Source organism: Phascolarctos cinereus, unplaced genomic scaffold (assembly GCF_003287225.1).
Source record: "Phascolarctos cinereus isolate Bilbo 61053 unplaced genomic scaffold, phaCin_HiC Scaffold_9;HRSCAF=440, whole genome shotgun sequence".
Taxonomy (NCBI): domain Eukaryota; kingdom Metazoa; phylum Chordata; class Mammalia; order Diprotodontia; family Phascolarctidae; genus Phascolarctos; species Phascolarctos cinereus.
The window spans coordinates 251,731,003-251,752,121 of record NW_027556402.1 but is presented as its reverse complement, the minus strand read 5'-3'; the positions used below and the strand labels follow the sequence as shown (position 1 = coordinate 251,752,121).

Sequence of the window (21,119 nt, the reverse complement as noted above, 5' to 3'; positions counted from 1 at the left end):
TTTGTATCGAAAGCTAAGTGCATCTGAATTTCCCTGTATTATATTTTATTTATTTTTCTTATTTACGCTTCTGGATTAGAAAATTTGTAAGGTATAATTCAGCTTTCTTCTATGTATTTCTGCTTCATTTTGTACAACAAGGGAAAACTTGCCTATTATTCCAATTTTCTTTTGATTTCCTACTTTATCTTTTCTATCCCCTATGATGAAGGTGGCATTGTTTTTTCTTTTTCTTTTTTTTGGGGGGGTGGGGTGTTATTTGAAGATGTTGTGGGTCGTCATAGAACCAACAACATTGGCTTGTTTGGCATCAGTGGGTGAAGCATAGACGTGTTTTATTATGATGCTTAGTGATTTGCCTTGGATTCCAATGGATATCATTCTGAACATTTTTAGATGATACTGAATACTGCTTTTTCTCGCCTTTTCTTTTTTCTTTTCTTTTCTTTTTAACTATAAAGGCTACTCCATTTTTTCTAAGAGATCCTTACCCATATTAGTACATGTGATAATTATCTGAATTAAACTTGCTAAAATAGGTCTGTGTAGTCAAAGCTATGTGTTTTTTTTTTCAGTAGCAATGTATATCTGTGAGTTTTAGAGTATAAGGAACGCTGAGTGTTTCAGAATAGGTGTTTTTGAATTATGATTATGGAAAAGACTTTTGAGGTCTCTTGGACAGCAAGGACATCAACTGAATCAATAAATAAAGAAATTGATGTAGACTGTTCACTGGAAGGTGAAGTCTTGACACTGAAGCTTAAAAACTTTGTCCAAGTAATGAGAAGACAGGAGTCATTGGAGAAGCCCCTGATGTTAGAAAAGATTGAAAGTAAATGGCTGAGATGACAATGGCTGAACAACAAAGTTATGTTATTATTTCTGGCCTGTTAGATTCTTTCTTTTTCCCCTAAAATATTGAAATATTACCACAAAATTTCACAGTGGGAATAATGTAGACTTCAATTCTGTTTTCATCTTTCTCGTTCTACATTTTCAATCTCTCTCTGAAATTCTCTTGGATATATTCCATTAAATGTGACATCCAGATACTTTGTATCCAAACTAGTAATTTTATTGAAATCTCTACTCCTCAAATCTTCCTCAAATTGCCTTACTGTTTCATCCCCTTATAGTTTATTATTATGAAATTTCTTTCATAATTTTTTCAACTGAAATTTTCTCCTTCCTATTTGTTTTGCGTCACTGAATTTTCTAAACTGTTTACACTCAATCATTTCTATTTCCTTTTCCTTCTTTACCTTGAATTGCATCACTATGCAATTGTCCTTTGTTCGAAGTTCACCTTACCTACCACATCAAAGACCTACATTGGATATTTTTTTTTCTATTAAAGAGAATTTTGTACAAGGAGTAAAATTTCCGCTAAAAATCAGTACATCAGTACAAATTTCTTAAGCAGCCACTATGCGCTAGGAAATGTGGAAAGTTCTAGGGATGCAAAGAAAGGCAAAGAAAGTTCCACTTGTTGAGGATCGCACAATCTAATGGGGAAGAAATGGTAAGCTTCTGCTTGTAGAAGGTACTGAGTCCTCTGTGATGACAGGCTTCAGAAAAGAACTTGGAATGCAAAACATCAGAGATATGTGGAAGAAATTCCTGATTTGGTGAAAGGAAAACGAAATGGATTTGGGGGTAAATGCAATATCTCTCACATAATGATTTGATGACTTTTTTATACTTCCATATTCCATGGTTTGCTACAGAAAAGGAGAAAAAGAGAGCAGAACTCTAAGAGGAACTCAAGAAGAAGAATTTGAAGAAAAAAGAGAATAACAAATTTTCAAAGCTTTAATTCAGAGCCTATTTTGTGTTGATAATCAAGCCTGGGACATGGGCATACACCTTTCCTTCCCTGAGGATTAAGAAATTCTTGTCTTCTCCTTCAGCTCCCCCGCTTCATCAATTGCATCAGTCCAGTAACTAGTGTCAGTGATGAGTCATGTGGGGATCGAGTCATGCTGGCTGCTGAGACATATGATATCCTGAATTTTAAAGCCTTCCCTGGTCAGATTCAAACAATGGTGAAAGTGGGTGAAGTTATCTCTCATGGTCAGATATTCAGCATTAATGAAGAAGACATAGATTGGCCAGAAGATTTCTCTCAGGTAAATGATAAGTGAGTAATCAGAACTTTAACACGTTGCCTATTCAGTGTCCTAGACATTGTTGTTTCTACATTGGCACCAGGAGGTTTCCCATAGACACCAGCCATGACCATGACAGGGTATTAGCATTTACTTAGTCTTCTTTTATGCTGAGTAAGACAGAGCTCTCGTTTCCTTTCTTCAATCCTACTTTCAAATTCTTTCCAGCTAAGTAGCGTAATGGTTTTTATTGTTCATACAAAGAAAATTAGGAAATATTCCAAATCAAGATGTCAAATGTGAAGAATATCAATGAAGAGGAAAGTAAGTTTTTTCACCCAAAAGAGACCTTTGCACCAAAGACTACCCAATATCTGGGATCTTACAACTACACAAATAATTTATCCTGAGGAGTATTCTGGGAAGATGGCAGAGTAGGACTGAAAATCCCAAGCACTCAAGATTTCCTCCAGCAAAAGAGATGAAATTGCACCTTAGGGTGAACATAGAGCTGTAAAAATAAATAAGAATTGGGGCAGAACTAGGGTCCTCTTGCAACAATTGGAGAAGAAAAATCCTTGCATGAGGTTTGGTTCCTGTGAAGAGTAAACATCTCAGGGCTATGTCTGCTTAAACAAGTGTCAAATGCTGGGCTTAGCTGGGCTGGGAGGCTGCCTTGGCCACAGCCACAGGAAACTTTAGGTGTTTAGATATATCAAAATGAGAAGATAAGGAAGGGATCCTTGGGTGGGAGGGTAGATTAATAGGAGAGCAAGGTAGAGTGGACAAGTGAAGTAGAGGAGTCTGGAGGGATAGGAAACAAAAGATAAGCAAAACATAAAAACGAAGATCAGGAATAGAATTTGTTAGGGAAAGTATATGTCTATGTATGCATGTATATATTTGTAAAAATATACATGTATGAATATATATATGTATGTGTGTATATGTGTGTGTGTATGTGTATACATATATAATCTCTTTTAGTTGTAGCCTTTGAAGGGGGCAGAGAAATAAAAGAACTAAGTAAAAAGAGTAAAGCAGAGAACAAAAGCAAACTTACAAGAAAGCAAAGATGAACAGCTCTCAACACAACATGTAATATTTATTATATAGGCTTTCTTGAAATAGAAATTTATCGCTATATATTTTGAATACTCACATTTTGCTGGGCACATGGCATGCTTTTTTTCTTTTCTTATTTTGTATTAAAGTTTTAATGTTGAAGTTTATAATGTTTCTTTTTATTTTACTACTGTGTATTTAAATTTTAGTATTTAAGTCTAAAATTAATGATGATAATAATAATAATAATAATAATTTATCCTTAGTCTGTGGTCCCAAGAAGGATGATGACTTTTAGAAATTCTTAATTTAAATGTTGTGGTTATGTCTTCTGCTAATGTCAAAAATATGTAGTTTCATTTGTCTCTGTGATTTAACAAATCCTAACCCAGCCCCAACAGTGGTCCCCAGAGGAGGCTCCAAATGCCAGCTCAAGAATAAGTTTAGCCAATTAAATCATTTGATTCTTAAATTAAATTAACTGTTTAATTAGTTTATTATAGTGCATACTTTTAAAAGTCATGATTCTTTGAATCACTCAGGATATTTTATGAAAATACAAAAAAAAGATCTTTTGGGGGAAAATAAGTATTTCCCTTTATGAGGTCAATGAAGTATTTCAGCGTTACATGGCCAAAAATGGATCGTAGTTTAGAATTCTACTCCTACTCTTGGGGGAAAAACAAGCCAGTCAGACATTACAGTTAAAAAGATAATGAAAGAGCTTTATTTTGCCTAGTGGAGAATCTGTACAGATATGTTGGGGAAAAGATGATCTGGAGTGAAAGGTGGAAATACGAGAAGAAAGTGTCCGTTGAAAAGTAGATCATCCTTACACTGAAGAATTGAAAATTCTTTATTCTAAATGTCTTCCATAGGAGAGGTCTAAAGTCATGGTCACCTCATTGCATCTATCTTTCATCAGTCATTCTTACTGTGCCATTTTCTCTCTTTCTTTGGTGGAAACACAGACTCCAGCTTCCACGTGCACTCTGAGCTGTGGCCCTGGATTCAAGAAGACAGTGCATGAAGGCCAGCCCATCTGCTGCTTTGATTGCACCCTATGCCCTGAAGGGCAGATTTCCAATCAGACAGGTGGGTTTTTATGAACAGTCCTTCTCCCAAAGCAATAGATACCTTTTTTGTTGTTGTTCTTTTTAATCTTACCCAGAAGTGACTTTTACTTACCAAAATAATATTTTTGAATTAAAATAAAACTGCATTTATTCAATCACTTTCAGTCACTGGAATTGATCTCCCGTAACTGTTAGGAGCATCCGCTTGTTCACCATATCAAAAATCTATCCAAACAGAACCCACCAGTATTTTACCACTACTGCAGCCCTTAATGCTTCCCCATCTTTATCATGTAATTGTAAACTTCCCCACTCCCGCAGGAAAGCTTAATCTAAAACTTCCACATTTTTAAAGAAAAATATTAAGGATCTAAGACCCAAAATTTAAACATTACTTAAGCACACATGAATTTGGATTGAGAGTAAGCATATAGCTTCTTGAGATAGTCTTCATGAAAACATCTCTTGGTGAAAGTTTAACCAGAGTACTCTAGAGAGATTTTTGTTATTGTTGTCGTTGTTTTGTTTTCTTTTAAAGGCTATTTTCCTGAGGCTGATGTTCTGACTCAACTAAGCTTAGCTCACAAAAAATATTGGATAAACATCTGACACTCCCCCCACCCTGCCCCAATCCCTCTGCATTTGAGGTCCAGTGTCAAAGCCGGTGAGGTCTTGTCCTGATTTGTTATATAATTGGCATGCATTGTTTTGTAAACAGATTTGTTGAAAAACTTGACCTTTTTTTTTTCCCAATCAGTTAATCTTTCACTGAATACAAGGTCCTGTCTCCATTTGTTAGCTCTCCCCCATTCAGGTATTGCACTCACTCCATACTTCTGCATCTTGGAATCCTTGGATTTTAATTTTCAATTTTATTACAATGTTATGATCAAGCCAGGGGCATAGACTATTTCTTCAGTTATTTAAATTGTTGTTAATTTTTTTAAGGAACTTTTAATAATTGAATCATTACAGAATTTTAAATAGCTCCATAGATATTCTGATATTTTATGCACTTTTGCAGTTTTTGGAATGAGATTTCCTTTTCTCTTATAACCTCTTGGATTATTTCATTATATAAAATGAAAGAGCTTATAAGTAGTTTACTTGATGATTCTATTAACTTTCCCAGGTACATCTTTGCTGATTCCCTAGGATTTTCTAAGTAAACAATCATGTCATTCAAAAATAGGCATAGTTGTACATCTTTTTCTATCTTTATGTTTTAATTTCTCTCATTTTAATACTCTTAATACCCTTCCTGGCACAATACTAATTAATAAGGAGGAGATATGTCATCTTACCTTTATTCCTATACTTATGGGGAAAGATACTAGTGTATAACTTTGCATATAATGTTCGCTTTTTAAAGACATATTATTATGATATAAAATGTCCATCTTTACATTTTTTGTAGTGTTTTAAGAATAAGTATTTATTTTGTTAAAGGATTTTTCTGCATGTGATGAGTTTTTTTTTAACTTTTGGATATTTTAAATTTAATGTCAGTTTTTCTAATGTTGAACTATTCTTATATCTCTAATATATATCCAGCTTGCAGAAGGTGAATTATATCTTGAGTGAATCACTGTAGACTATTTGATAGGAATTTGTTTAATTTTCTTTGGATTTGTCCCAAACTCATAACTGTAAATAAACCCTAAAATTAATGATTGTACAATTTATGAATAGTTCAACAAACACTAAAAGAAATATACAGGTATGTATAATATATACAAAACAGGCCCTATGAGAGCAATAGTCCTTCAGGCTGGAGTAATGCCTATACACAAAATAATATAATAATAATAATAAGAATAAGAATAATGAATGGAAGACAGAAAGGAGACAGTTTCGAAATCTTTACTCTCCTGTGGAAACTAGGGAACCACTGTCATGGATGCATAATATATTTTCTTATGTAAAAAAATACAAATATTATGGAAATTACTTTATTTGAAGAATGTTTGATTTGAATAAACAGAATCATGTACCAAAATAATCCAGAATATTTGTAGTTATAACCTTGCACGTAAAGAAACATTTTAAAAGGTCTTTCTATCTAATTTATTATGAAGTTGTAACCTTTATCTATGGGGAAAAAAAAGAAAGAATTACTGGTTTCAATGCGTCATTTCTATTCTGAAAATATAGGAATATCCATAAATTGATACCTTAGGGCTCGTTGTAGGTGGTTTAATATTGGAATGGATAATAGACAGTTTATTTTTTTTTAGTAAACACATGATAAGGAGTAGATAATGTCACCATATGTTTCTATCCATTTGTGGTGCTATGAAGATACTGAAATATATGTTTATCTTATGTATCCTCTAGAAATCTTATCCTTCTCACTTAGATGGAGGAGTGCAAAATGAGATTGAGGACAATGTACAATGACTTACACTGTGCTTTACTGGAAATAGAAAATTATGACCTATGTGGAATATAGTGAGATTCTTTCTTTCTTTTTTTTGTTTGCAGATGCAGAGCAATGTCTGCAGTGCCCAAGCAAGGACAGGGACAGATGCATTGGTAAGACTGTGACCTTCCTGGCCTATGAAGAACCTCTTGGAATGACTCTGGCCTGTGCAGCTCTCTGCTTCTCCCTCCTCACTTCTCTGCTCCTTGCAGTCTTTCTGAAGCACAGAGACACTCCCATAGTCAAAGCTAATAACCGCAGTCTCAGCTACACTCTTCTGGTCTCCCTCAGCCTCTGCTTCCTCTGCTCCTTGCTTTTCCTTGGTTGTCCTAACACTGCTACTTGTCTCCTGCGACAAACCATATTTGCAATTGTGTTTACAGTGGCCATTGCCTCCATTTTAGCTAAAACCATCACTGTGGTTCTGGCCTTCAAGGCCACAAAGCCAGGCAGCAAGCTCAGGCTGGGCTCTACAGCATCTTATGCTCTTATTGTTATCTGTACTCTAATCTAAATTTGTCTCTGTGGCATCTGGCTTGGGACATACCCCCCATTCCTGGAGATGGACATACACACTGAGACTGGCTTCATTGTCATTCAGTGCAATGAGGGCTCCATCCTTACCTTCTATTGTGTCCTGGGCTATATGGCCTTGTTGGCCTTGGGGAGCTTCACCATGGCCTTCTTGGCCAGGATTCTGCCAGACACTTTCAATGAAGCCAAGTTCCTGACATTCAGCATGCTTGTGTTCTGCAGTGTCTGGATATCCTTCCTGCCCACATATCAGAGCACCAAGGGCAAGGCCATGGTGGCCGTGGAAGTGTTTTCCATCTTGGCCTCCAGTGCTGGGATTCTCACTTGCATCTTTGCTCCCAAGTGCTATGTGATTCTTCTGAGGTCAGACAGAAATACCCTGGAGATATTGAAAAAGAAGGCCAATCCCTGAGAAGCCAGATCTCAAACTCTTCTTCACCAATCACAGTAGATAACTCCTTTCCTGCTATAGTCCTAATAACACATTTTAAATATACCTAGCTCATGTATCTTCAATTTTCTGTTAACAAATTCTCCTTCTGTTTCATTTGAATCTAATAGCATTTTGAAATAAATCATAGCATTTATGAAAAGACGGGGAATTAGATCAGTTCTTGTTTTGAAATACCTTACATATGGCAGACACAATATATAAATAATGATTTAAAATAATAGTAGTGAAAAAATGAATTTAAAGATATGAGTACCTGGTTTCCAATTCTAGCTTTTTATAAGTCCATCCAGCATTCTGAGTCACTGATTTCTTCTTTATAAAATTCAAAATATAATTTCCCCAATTTGTATATCTCAGTTGTATCAGTTAATACATTTATCAAATATTATATGAATTGAATGTATCCATGAGAGAAAATTTTCTGGAGAATGTTTAAGACCTAGTCCATTTGCTGAGTCACCTAAGCACATATACCAGAAATTATCATGCTTTTCATTCCTTCCATAAATTATGTAATTGTAAAATTATGGTCTGATCTAGAAAACTTTTGGCAAAGCCTTAGTGTTCCCTTCTAACACTTTTTAGCAATTATACTTTGGATATAACAGTAGTGTCATACAACATAATAAAAATGAGCAATTAGTCATGCATGAGTTGTTATTTTTTTTTCAGGAATCTACTTCAATTGGGATTATTTTAGGTCATATTATTTATTCATCCCATTCCACATTACTTTTTTTGGGGGCAGCATTTTATCATTTGTTTATTTCTGACATATTTGAGTGTTTCTCTTTGTTCAGAATCTTTGATGGAAAATTGATTGATGAAATTCTGAGACCTCCTCTAAGTATTAGATGGGGTACTGGATGTATTTTATTTTGAGAATTCATTAATGTTTGTGCAATAAAGAAAAGGTAAAAATATCACACCTTACATTTCTGTCCTTTTCTTTCCTTTTTATTTAAAGGATGTTCAGTCTCAAGATAGGAGAAAAACCACAGGATGATAGTAGTGATATTTTCAAGGATAAATTTCTTCCAGAACAAATAATATAAAGGAAAAATTTTAAAAAATCAAATACAAGAAAGACAAAAAGTCAAGAAGTAGCCCCTAAATAAGACTTGCAGAAAATGTGTCTGAAGCTAGTGTCCCCAACCCAACACTGCAGACATTCTCATAACTCATGGCTTTCATCGGTTCTCACAGTGCATTCAAAAGTATACTCCAATTCTATGACTCATCTGGCTTCTTCAAATCTAGAAGCTTGGTGCTCAGTCCTTTGATTTCCTTGGCAGGGGTGAATGTTAGGTGAGGGGATCTGCTCACTTCCAGGGTAAGTGGAGGACATGCCATACTATATGGTTACACTCCTGGTGTCTCCTTTTCCAGATTCCCTTTTCTAAACCAGAAAATCCTCTAGACCCATGAGTCTGGGACAAATTCACATTCCTCACTTTCAGATTAAAGCCCATACAATTTCCCATCCCCATGTCAGTGAGTTAAGGATAATAAATCAAGGTCATCCCAAGGACCAAGAAGAAGACAAGATGTGTCTATTATTTTTTGCAGATGATATGATATAGTATCTAAGAAAGCTTAGAGAGTCAACTTAAAAATGAATTGAAATAATTAATGACTTCAGTAAAGTAGCAGCATATACAACAAACCCATACAACTTCTTAGCATTTCTGTCTCTTACCAACCAAATAAAACAGGAAGCCCCAGAAATAGCAATTCCTGGGGATATGCCTACAGACAGTATAAAATATTTATGAGTCTATCTGATAAGATACAGGAATTACATGGACAGTATGAGAAATCCATTCACGCAAATATGGGAAGAGCTGAATAATTGGATAAATATTAATTGCTCATGGTTTGGCTGTTCCAGTATAACCAAATGAAAATAATCCTTAAGTCAATATATTTAATCTGTGGCATTATCCAGTTCTATAAAGTAATTATTTGGTACTTTGATTAATATAACATTAAATAAGGAAATGACAACATTATGGAAGTCATTTTACAGATTTATTGCTTTACCAGACATTCAAATGAGTACTTAACAGAACCTAATAATATTTTAACTAAATTAGTTTGAAGAAAAAACTGATTTAGTATATTAAGGGAAATAAGGAATTAAATAATAAGATGAAAGGGAAGGAAACGCACTCAAATCATATTATAAACATAAGTCATGTAAATCATTTGATATTTGTTAGAAATAAAAATGTAAAACAATGGAATAGGGAAAGGGAGAATCATAAACCATTGAACTCAGTAAAACTTAGGTTTTGACAGTTGGACTTTAAGGAAAGGTGAGTACTCCAAATGTGACCCTTTTGAATTGTGGTGCTAAAGAAGACTTTTGAGAATCCCTTGGACAAGAAAGAGATCAAATATGTCAATTCTTCAAGAAATTAATGTAGGCTAATCACTGGAAGGTCAAACACTTAAATTGAAGCTTAAGAACTTTGTGCACATAATGATAAGATGGGACTTACTGAAAACACCTTGATGTTGGAAAAGATTGAAGAGAAAAGGAAAAGGAGATGGCAGAGGCTGAGATAGATAGATAGTGTTGTGGAAATAAAAAACAAGATCTTGGATAGACTTTGAGAGATAGTGGAACATAAAAGGACTTGGCGGGCTATGATCCATTGGGTCACAAAGAGTCAGAGACAACTACACAACAAGAACAACAACATCATGGACAAAGAAATCAAGAAAATATTATCAAATTTCCTAAGGAAAAATATCCCCAAGACTGGATGCACTTATAAGTGAATTCTATCAAACTTTTCGGGAATGATTTACTGAAATACTGTATAAAGTAATTGAAAAAAAAATAGATTAACTAAGGAGTCATAGCAAATATACTTTATGACCCATACATAGTCATATGAGAAAAGGGGAAAGGAGAAAGAAAAGCATAAACGGGAGGGAAAGGATGGAGAGAATGACACATATAGTAATCATAATTACGAATGTGATATATGAATGTAATGGAATACTCTTGTGCTATAAGAAATGATGAACAGGCAGATTTCCGAAAAGCCTGGAAAGATTTGTATGATTTGATTCTGAATGAAATGAGAAGAACCAGGAGAATGTTGTACACAGTAACAGCCACACTGTGTGATGACTAATATGGACATACTTACTTCTCAGCAATACAAGGATCTCCAAAGACTTCATGATGGAAAATGCTATCCACATCCAAAGAAAGAACTATGGAGTCTGAACGCAGATTGAGGCATACTATTTCCTATTTTTTTCTTCTGTTGTCTTTTGTTTCATCTTTCTGGTGGTTCCTCCTATTAGTTCTATTTCTTACAATATCACTGATGTGAAAATATGTTTAATAGGAATGTATATGTATAACCTATATCAGATTGTGTGCTGTCTTGGGGAGGGAGGTAAGGAGGTAAGTAGAGAAAAATTTAAAACTGAAAAGCTTATGAAAGTGATTGTTGATAAATCAAAATAAATTAATAAAAAAGGGAAAAAAATTAAAAAATTTAAAAAATGAGAAATGGAATGTTTTCAGAAAAAAAAAAGGGAATTCTTATTAAGTTAGATTTTGCTCACCTGCTGAGTGGGGACCACAGTTTGAAGCTTCACTCTTTCCCTGTTATTGTTTTCAGGGCTAATGTTGGGTGTCTGGAGGTTTTTCATGATTCCAAGCTTTGATCATGGGAGAGGTAGGCCCTTGGGATTTTGATCGGTGCTCTGTTTCTTACCCAGGTGGAGCCTCTGCTCAGTAGCAGGCCCAAGTACTAGCTCACCTTTTTGTCCTGTAACTGTGATCAATTCACTTGCTCATTTGCCCCTACAAAAACTTTTCACATCCTCAAAATGGGATTTCATATGTGCTGCCACTGCTTATTTGCTCCATCCCAAGACCTGCTCCTGGTTTGCTGGGACTGGGGCTGTGTGCGAGACCTGCACTAGATTGCACTCCACTGTTACCCAGATGTGACCGACTCGTCCTGCTGAACTTTCAAGTTGTCTTTGGTGTCTATGGGCTGAGAGGTCTGGAAATGGCCACTGCAGCCAGTGATCCAGTTGCCTTGTGGCCTGCTCCTGCTTTGCTGGGGCCTGGTCTACACTGGTGCTGCCTCTGCTGCACTGTGCTTTTCTATCTCCAAGGTGCAGCAGACCTTTCCTGCCAACCTGAAGTTGTCTTGGGCTGTGAATTTCTTTCACTTTGTCTTTTTGTGGTTTCTGCTGCTCTAGAATTTGTTTAGAGTCATTTTTAAATCTATTTGGAGGAGTTCAGGGGAGAGCTCAGGCTGGTCCCTGCCTTTACTCAGCCATCTTGACTCAACCGCCTCCTACATTCCTTCTTAATGGCCTGTGGGAGGATTACTCCACTAAGCCCATGGTTTCCACTAGTATGTCACAGACAGACCTGTGAGGTATATAATTTATGAACCTAAAAACACTACTGAGATTCCTATTTTGATTTTTATTACTCATTCATTCACCAATTATTTCATGTGTACTTTCAATGGTCAAAGCGCTTTGGTTAATATTATCAGTGCAAGAAAAATGTAAAATTCATTTCAGTCTGGAAACTCGTGGTCCTAGGCTTTGTCATTATCATTCACACTTTCTGACCCTGTCATTTCACAGTGTCCTTAGACTGATGGGATATTTGGTAATTTTGAGCCACTGAAGACATATGAGAATGGAAGGAGAACACTGGAAGGCCCCTTAAACCAGGCTTGAGAGAGAACTGAAAGTTCTATGGACATCTCAGAACCCTTGGAAGGTGTGAAGACTCCAGGGATTAAAGGTAGGGAAGAAGATTTCCAAACATCTATTTTTTCACTTGAGTTTTTGAAGTTTTCAAGATGAAGGAAGCAAGGGGGCGGAGCCAAGATGGTGGAATGAAAGCAACAGCTTGCTTGAGCTCTCCACCAAACCCCTCCAAATACCTATAAAAATGGCTCTAAACAAAGTATAAAGCAGCAAAACTCACAAAAAGAGAGAGTGAAACAAATTTCCAGCCCAAGACAACCTGGATGATTGATCAGAAAGGCATATCATGCTGGGCTAGGAGCAGAGCACAGTGAGGCATGGGCCCACAGGCTGCAGCAAACTTGGAGCCAGCCTCAGAGGACTAAATTTTGGGCCGCTGTGGTGGTTTCCAGACTCCTCAATCCACGAATGTCAAAGACAACTTAGAAGGTCAGTGGTAAAAGTCTGTTTCTGCGGTGCTGAGAGAGGAAGGCGGAGTCTCAGCTCCATTCCCCAAGAGCCTGGCCCTGAGCAGGGGGCAGCTGCTTCCCAAGCTTCCAGCCCACAGACTGAGCGGGGATTGAGTGGCTGATCAGAGGGGGACTGCAGGGATCTCTCTGCTGGTGATGAGGCAGGAATTTCTCGCTTTGCCCGTGCTTGGATCTGGGTCACAGTTCTGCGTGGCGGTCCTGGGGTGAGGAGAAGTGCTGGCATGGTAGAACTTTTAGTGGCTGTGGACAGGAAACCTTCCTCACAGTTCCAGGACAGAAAGGAGTGCTTGTGGTCACTAATAGACCAGAGCACAGGCCAGGAAAGGAGTAAACACCTCGCCCCTTATCATACCACCTTGCAAGAACTAAAAATTTACAGGTCCCTCCAAGTATCTCTGAAAACAGCTATATAAACCCCCGAAGCTCAGGACAGTACATTCTCCACAATGGAAGCAGACTCCTACCTTAAAGTTTAAAACTCAAGAAATTGTCTGGGATCATGAGCAAGCAGTACAAAAAGAGTCGAACTATATTATCTTAATTGGTGACAAAGAAGATCAAAATATACAACCAGAAGAAGACAACAAAGTCAAAGCTCCTACATCCAAAGCCTCCAAGAAGAATGTGAATCAGTCCCAGGCCTTGGAAGAGCTCAAAGGGATTTTGAGAAACAAGGAAGAGAAATAGAGGAAAAACTGGGAAGACAAATGACAGTGATGCAAGCAAATCACGAAAAAGAAGTCAAGAACTTGCTAAAGGAGACTGAAAAAAATACTGAAGAAAAGAACACCTTAAAAAATAGCCTAACCCAAATGGCAAAAGAGATTCAAAAAGCCAGTGAGGAGAAGAATGCCCTACAAAGCAAAATTGGCCAAATGTAAAAGGAAGTCCAAAAGATAACTGAAGAAAATACTTCCTTAAAAATTACAATAGACAAATTGGAAGCTAGTGATTTTATGAGAAATGAAGACACTGTAAAACAAATCCAAAAGAATGAAAAATTAGAAAACAGTGTGAAATATCTCATTGGAAAAACAGCTGACATGGAAAATAGATCCAGGAGAGAGAATGTAAAAATTATTGGACTATCTGAAAGCCATGATCAAAAAAAGAGCCTAGACATCATCTTTCAAGAAATTATCAAGGAAAACTGCCCTGATATATTAGAACCAGAGGGCAAAATAGAAATTGAAAGAATCCACCGATCTCCTCTCAAAAGAGATCCCCGAAGGAAAACTCCTAGGAATATTGTAGCCAAATTCCAGAGTTCCCAGGTCAAGAAGAAAATATTACAGGCTGCCAGAAACAATTCAAGTACTGTGGAAACGCAATCTGGATAACACAAGATTTAGCAGCTTCTATATTAAAGGACCATGGGCATGGAATATAGTATTCCAGAGGGCAAAGGAGATAAGATTACAACCAAGAATCACCTACCCAGCAAAACTGAATATAATCCTTCAGGGGGGAAAATGGTCATTCAGTGAAATAGAGGATTTTCAAGCATTCTTGATGAAAAGACCAGAGCTGAATAGAAAATTTGATTTTCAAATATAAGACTCAAGTGGAACACAAAGAGCTTTCATGCTCTGGGAAACTGGCTATTGAGATGAGGATTCATAGAAAATTCATAGAAAATCTGTCATTTTCATCTTGACAGGCACCAGAGACAAGTGGAACCTATACATCTTGCCTGTGTTTCAACATCTCCCATGGACTAGAAACTCACTCTAACGATAAAATCCATTCTATTTCCCCATAGCTAAAGTGATTGGGAAGTTATTCCTTATACTGAGCTTATTATCTCTCTGTAATTTTACCCACTTTTTCCTACTTTTGCCTTCTGGAAAAAAACATAGAACCAGTTTGCACTTTCTTTTCATTAAATTGTAAGCTCTTTGTGGGCAGTTAAGGTCTTTTGCCTTTCTTTTTATTCCTAGCATTTAGCACAGATCCTGATGCATATTAGGCACTTAATAAATGTCTATTGACTGACTGATAGTGCTTAAAAAAAAAGATGAAGGAAGCAAGTGCAGAGTTGCTGGTGAAGATGGTCTCCAGAAACCCTCACTGACTCTGGTCAGCATATTTGTTTGCATTTCATCCAAGAGACCTCAAGATGGACTGCCTTTCCATATCCATCTACAAGGAACAAAGAGAATAATATCGAGGAGACAAAAATTCCCCATGAATATTACCTACTCTTTCTAGCTTTGCCTTTGTCCTAAAGAGAGATCTACCCTATGCCTCACATTCTGCTTTCCCAATTGAGAAGGACTGTTTCAAGCTTGAGCATCTATTAGGAAAGAAAAATCTTTAGCAACAGAGAATGTGCCCATAGATTCATGAACAATGACCCACAGTCACCTCACACTATTCATTCCCTGCCTCTTTAGAAATTTGGGATGTTGATTATGAGTTTGGGGAAACCAGGGCTTTCATTCTCTGTATTATTTGTGATCCTGCTTTTGTGGTTTTCTCTCTAGTAGCACATGGGTGATAGTCCTTGTCATGTAGAAAGAGCATCTAGCCCCACATTTAGAAAAGAAAGGAACCTAGTCATAGGGAGCGACTTCTCTTTGTTTCTGAAGATAGAGGAAAAAATTAGCAAGGCATTCTTCAAATATTCTCCACGCTTGAGTGGTCCAAAAGCAAAGTGGTTTTTTGTTTGTTTTTTCTTTTGTTTTTGTTTTTGTTTTCCTGACTGATGAAATAGTCATCCACATATCTGATCGATTGCTTTGTCGGTAGAGTTGTGTTCTATTTAGCCTCACAACTTTAGTAAAAGAAAAAACCTTGGTTTGAAAATTCCTAGAACCTAGTATTCTGGAAACTAATAAGTTGAAAGTGTTTCTTTTTTCAATGCAAGCAGAGAAATAAAGGCTGTCCATATTATAAAAAGTCAGAGATTCATTCACATAGAAGAAAAAATCTTACCCAGTACAAGGATGAGGGAGACACATCAGGGAGGAAATACACTCAAAGTTGAGGTTCAGGTGGCAAAACTATATTTCCTAAGCGTGAGCTGGTTGACAACTGATTATTTCTGCCATATATGGGAGAAAATATTCCTTATCAGACTTGTCTCTGAGAAAGAAGTTCTCAAGGTGGATTACAGATGCTAGGCATGTGTGAGGTTTAGGTAGAGGGAGTTCCTGCATCTTTAACACACTGAGAGGAGAACCGGATATTGACTCTCCTAGGCACCAGAAAAGAAAATGAATTCAGAATACGTCAGTCATTTCCAGGTTTTATCCAATCTTTAAGCCTCATCTGCCTGACAGAAAGTTACTAGTGGAAAAGGATAAAATGCCTTTCTTTGCTTATAAACTTTGATGGGCTTTATAACCACTTAGTCTAAGTGATGTGTAACAGTAAGGTGTTACGGGCTGCACAGCACTTGTAATTTATTTCAGGGGTTCAGATCTGTACCCATAAAGATATGTTCACACTTTTCCTAGTTTATAAATGATTTAATAACGACAATAATCATAAACATACATGCATGTAAATGTGATTGCACATGATTACGTGATGTTAGAAGCAGAGGCTATTAAAAGATAGATAGAGAGATAAAGAAGAAGAAATACATCACCAATCCAAGGAAGCACCAACTCCTGAACGTTTGGCTGGGGGAGTCCTGTATCACAGCCGTCGGGGTCTCAGTTGGGAAAGTCCTTATTGCAGAGCGTGCTCTCAAAGGGAGACTACCCAAGTCGCTTTCCCAAGAAAGACCCTTGTTATCATCCCTACACAAAGAAGGCAGGGAGCCAAGGAATAGGTGATTAATCCTAAGGACCTGAGAGTTTTGGCTGAAACTTGCCATCCTCAGGAACCATCTTTATTATGTCAAAAAATGTCTCAGATCAATACCAGGAACTGGCCAAGTCCCTGGATGTTTACCTCAAGACTTGTTTTTTAAGGAGTAGTTCCCCAAGGTGGGTTCGAGTTGAAAGAAATCCCTGAACAATACATTAGGGAAGTTCCTTGTCCCTTGGCTTGGGCTGTGGGTAGGGAAGATCTTATACATTAACCCTTCATGATGCCATATTTGTATTCTAACTTTATAACGTTAAATACATATCTAAAGCACCAAATCACGTAAAGTTTATAGTACCCACGGGAGTGTTGTGCAGCACACCACTGACAAAGTTCATTAATTTCACTGAGTTTTCAATCCTTTTATGTCTACATAATATATACCACAGGGTAATTTCCCTCAAACGAACAACCAGAATACCATTTGCAGGCCATGATCTAGGGACTAACAAATAAAGAATGACCTTGGCATCAAGAATTGTTTTATTTGATATCATTGCAATGTTGCCTCTACTTGAGATGATTATTTGTTCAAATAATTCCTCCTCTGACTAATGAGACTGCTCTTTTTGATGGTTTAGAGATGGAGATTCAATATAATCTTTTCATTCCTTATTTTTATCCTTAATTGTTTTACTCTGCTTTCTTTCCTTTCCTTTCCTACTATTTCTTAACTCTCTGATGGTTTTGATATTTTAGGAGGGGGTATAGTGTTTGGACCTGGTTTGGGAGTTGTCCTTCAGTGGCTATTACAATGAGGTCAGTGGTAATGGCATAGGGCTTTCTTCTAGGATATCTCCAAAATAAGATGTGTGAAATGTACAATATTTGTGATTCTTTCTGTGTGTCTTATATACCCAGTAGGTGGAGTTTTGCTAAGATCAGGACATGGGAAGTCTTATTCACCTATTTCCCTTACTCTCATTTTATTCTTCTCCATTTTGCATGGCAGGATATTACAGCTCCTCATATTCTTCCCACAAAGTTCTCCTTCTCAGACCTTCTTCTAGTCAAATATTTTTGCTTATTTTCTATATTTTCTGCCAGAATTACTTCATCTTGTCTTTATTCTGATCATGCCTCTATTCTGGGGATGGAGATGGTACTGTAGCGATCACATGAGTAAAGGATGTCTTAAAAGTGTTAATTGTTTTAAAAGCTAAAATAGTTTTTCACCGATCAATTTTTCTATGCAAAATAAGAACTTCAGTCATTTCAAATGAAATGACTTGAGCATCATCTTTTCCAAGGGCTTGCTGAAGGACAAGAAGAGTTTATCATGTTTGCAGATGACCCAGGGCTAGGAGGGTTTGATAAAACATGGCACGAGAAACTCAGGACAATGTATAATCTTAGAAGGTACAAGGATTGCAATGAATGAAGTAAGGAGAAACTTAATAGTGATGAACACAATCTTAATTCTTCCTTCAAAACCAACAGCATATGAATATCAGGATTAAGATGTGGTTACTGTCAGAAAAAAAATATTTGAAAGCTGCAGTGAAGTTTTAAGTGATTTAAAGAGAGAAGTTTTCTTCTATTACAAAAATATGATTTTCTTTCAGTATAAAGCTATAGTTAGAAGACATTTGGTTTATTATGTTATTTTCTGGGCATATCAGTGTACAAAATGTGTCAAAACTTGGAGAGGAAGTAGAAAAGGACAAGACATATGGCAAAGGGCCTTAAGTCAATGTCACCTGCAAATCAGTTTGAATGAACCAGAATGGTTCAAAAAACCCAAGTGGCAACATGATAACTCTGACCATGAATCAAAGACTGTTGATTTGAAATATTCATTTCTTTAACTTACCTGTCCAGGTCATATTTAAGAAAGATGATTACACAAATTTAGGGTTGATGGGAGGGTAAAAACCTCCTAATGATTAAAATCATGCAAATATGGAATGAGCTTGATTTGGAGATTGTGGAGTCCTCCTTAATGCACCTTTTACATAAAAGGGTCTCTCATTATACATTTGGTAAAAATTAACATTGGAGAGTATAGCTTGAGTTGTTAAAGAGCAGCCAGAACATTTGAAATCATTGGTGTGTGTGCTCATGTCTCTGCTCTAGGCATCAAAAATTCCGCTGGCTATTCCTTGTCTGTAAGAGTAAATAAGAGCTCATTTTCTGAATTCCAATAGCCTTTCAATCCCTGACATCATTTCCCTGTGTTTGCTTACTGTATGACACTCCTTTTCAAGTAGTGTACGTTGACTCTCACCTGATTTACTTGCTGCACCTCTTACAGGAAACCACAACTCCATTTGTAATATCTTTGCATAGGCAATTACCCACATTTGGAAGAGGCTTTCACATGTACTTGAACATTTGAAATTTTTTGATTCCTTTGAAGTTGGTTTTGGATATCCCTTACTACAAGGTTACTCTGAGCTGTCCGGTAACTGTAATGAAAACCCAGAAGTTCCATTGTATTTATTTTTGCGCACATATATGTGGTTTCCCATCATTCAAACATGAGGTAGAAATACACAGAATTTTAAATTGTTTATATTTTATCCCTAGTATTTACAATAATGACTGGTACATAAAAGACCATGAAGTAAAGGGGAAAAAAAATAAAGGAAAAATAGATAGTCTTTCCATTATGGAAAGACACAACTTCTAAAACAGAACCACCAATTTCTACGTGAGCCTTGACAAACCCCAAATCCAGATTTTTCCCAGTATCTAGTTCTTCAAATCCTACTCAGGTGCTGTTAAACACACTTTAAAAAGTCATACAACATTATAGAATGGATCCGCTACAAATTTATGTTGTCTTGACTGAATTAGGCTTTCACTACTGCAAGGTTGTACATGTACTGTTTGTCAAGAGACTACTGATTCTTTTTTCTACAGCAGCTATTCAACATCTTAACTTACATTTGCAAACTTCGAATATTACCTCATTCTCCACATTCTCAGCTGAGGATATTGCCTTAAAATATACTGAAAAAACAAAACAAAACAGAAGACATTAGTTTGATCTGCTCTTGCCCTTTTTCTTGCATTAAATACATATTTCACATAATTACACATTATCTCTTCATTTAATCTAGTGTCTGATAAAGATACGTACCCAAACATTGGTACACTCATAATTTCTACCAACCTACAATCTTTTATTCCTGTTCCCTATTTTCCCATCACTCGATGACTTCCTGACAAGAATTGGTCACCTCTTCCATGGAATGTTTTGAAATGGCCCCCTACTGGCTCTCCTGCCACATCTCTTCTGCATTTTGCTAGTCTCCCCTCAGCTGCCCAATGGGTTTTCATAAAGCACAGCACTTGGCATGGCAGGTCCATATTTGATAAATTTGAATCACATTCTTGAACCTCTCTGGTCAAATGTAAATTTTGCAAGCATGTAGGCTCATCATACCTATCTACCTATACATACATATAATTTTTTTCCTCCAACTACCCTAATATTGACCAAGGTCTCATGAGTTATAAATATCATCTTTCCATGCAGGAATGTAAACAGTTCAATCTTAATAAGTCTCTTATGATTTCTCTTTCCTGTTTACCTCTTCATGTTCCACTTAAGTCCTGTATTTGGAAGTCAAATTTTCTATTCAGCTCTGGTCTTTTCATCAAGAGTGCTTGAAAGTCCTCTATTTCATGACCATTTTTTCCCGTGAAGGATTATACTCAGTTTTGCTGGGTAGGTGATTCTGGGTTGTAATCCTATCTCCTTTGCCCTCCAGAATATTTTATTCCACGCCCTATGGTCCTTTAATGTAGAAGCTGCTAAATCTTGTGTTATCCTGACTGTGTTTTCACAGTACTTGAATTGTTTTTTTCTGGCAGCTTGTAATATTTTCTCCTTGACTTGGGAACTCTGGAATTTGGCTACAATATTCCTAGGAGTTTTCTTTTGGGGATCTCTTTTAAGAGGAGATCAGTGGATTCTTTCAATTTCTATTTTGCCCTCTGGTTCTACTATGTCAGGGCAGTTTTCCTTGATAATTTCTTGAAAGATGATGTCTAGGCTCTTTATGTGATCATGGCTTTCAGATAGTCCAATAATTTTTAAATTCTCTCTCCTGGATCTATTTTCCAGGTCAGTTGTTTTTCCAGTGAGATATTTCACACTGTTTTCTAATTTTTCATTCTTTTGGATTTGTTTTACAGTGTCTTGATTTCTCATAAAGTCACTAGCTTCCAATTGTCTATTGTAATTTTTAAGGAAGTATTTTCTTCAGTATCTTTTGGACTTCCTTTTCATTTGGCCAATTTTGCTTTTAGGGCATTCTTTCCTCATTGGCTTTTTGACTCTTTTGCCATTTGGGTTAGGCTATTTTTTAAGGTGTTATTTTCTTCAGTATTTTTTGGGTCTCTTTAGCAAGCTGTTGACTTGTTTTTTGTGATTTTCTTGCATCACTCTTAGTT

General features: G+C 36.6%; 1 protein-coding gene across 1 annotated transcript in view; it reads left to right on the top strand.

The window, feature by feature from the left end:
* The window catches only part of LOC110200738 (vomeronasal type-2 receptor 26-like), a 107,196-nt gene that overhangs the window by 58,761 nt on the left and 27,316 nt on the right, over positions 1–21,119 (top strand). The window contains 4 exon segments of the mRNA XM_078148883.1: positions 1,911–2,129; positions 4,145–4,268; positions 6,734–7,605; positions 19,075–19,150. Of these exon segments, the coding sequence (XP_078005009.1) occupies positions 1,911–2,129; positions 4,145–4,268; positions 6,734–7,605; positions 19,075–19,150 (1,291 nt within the window).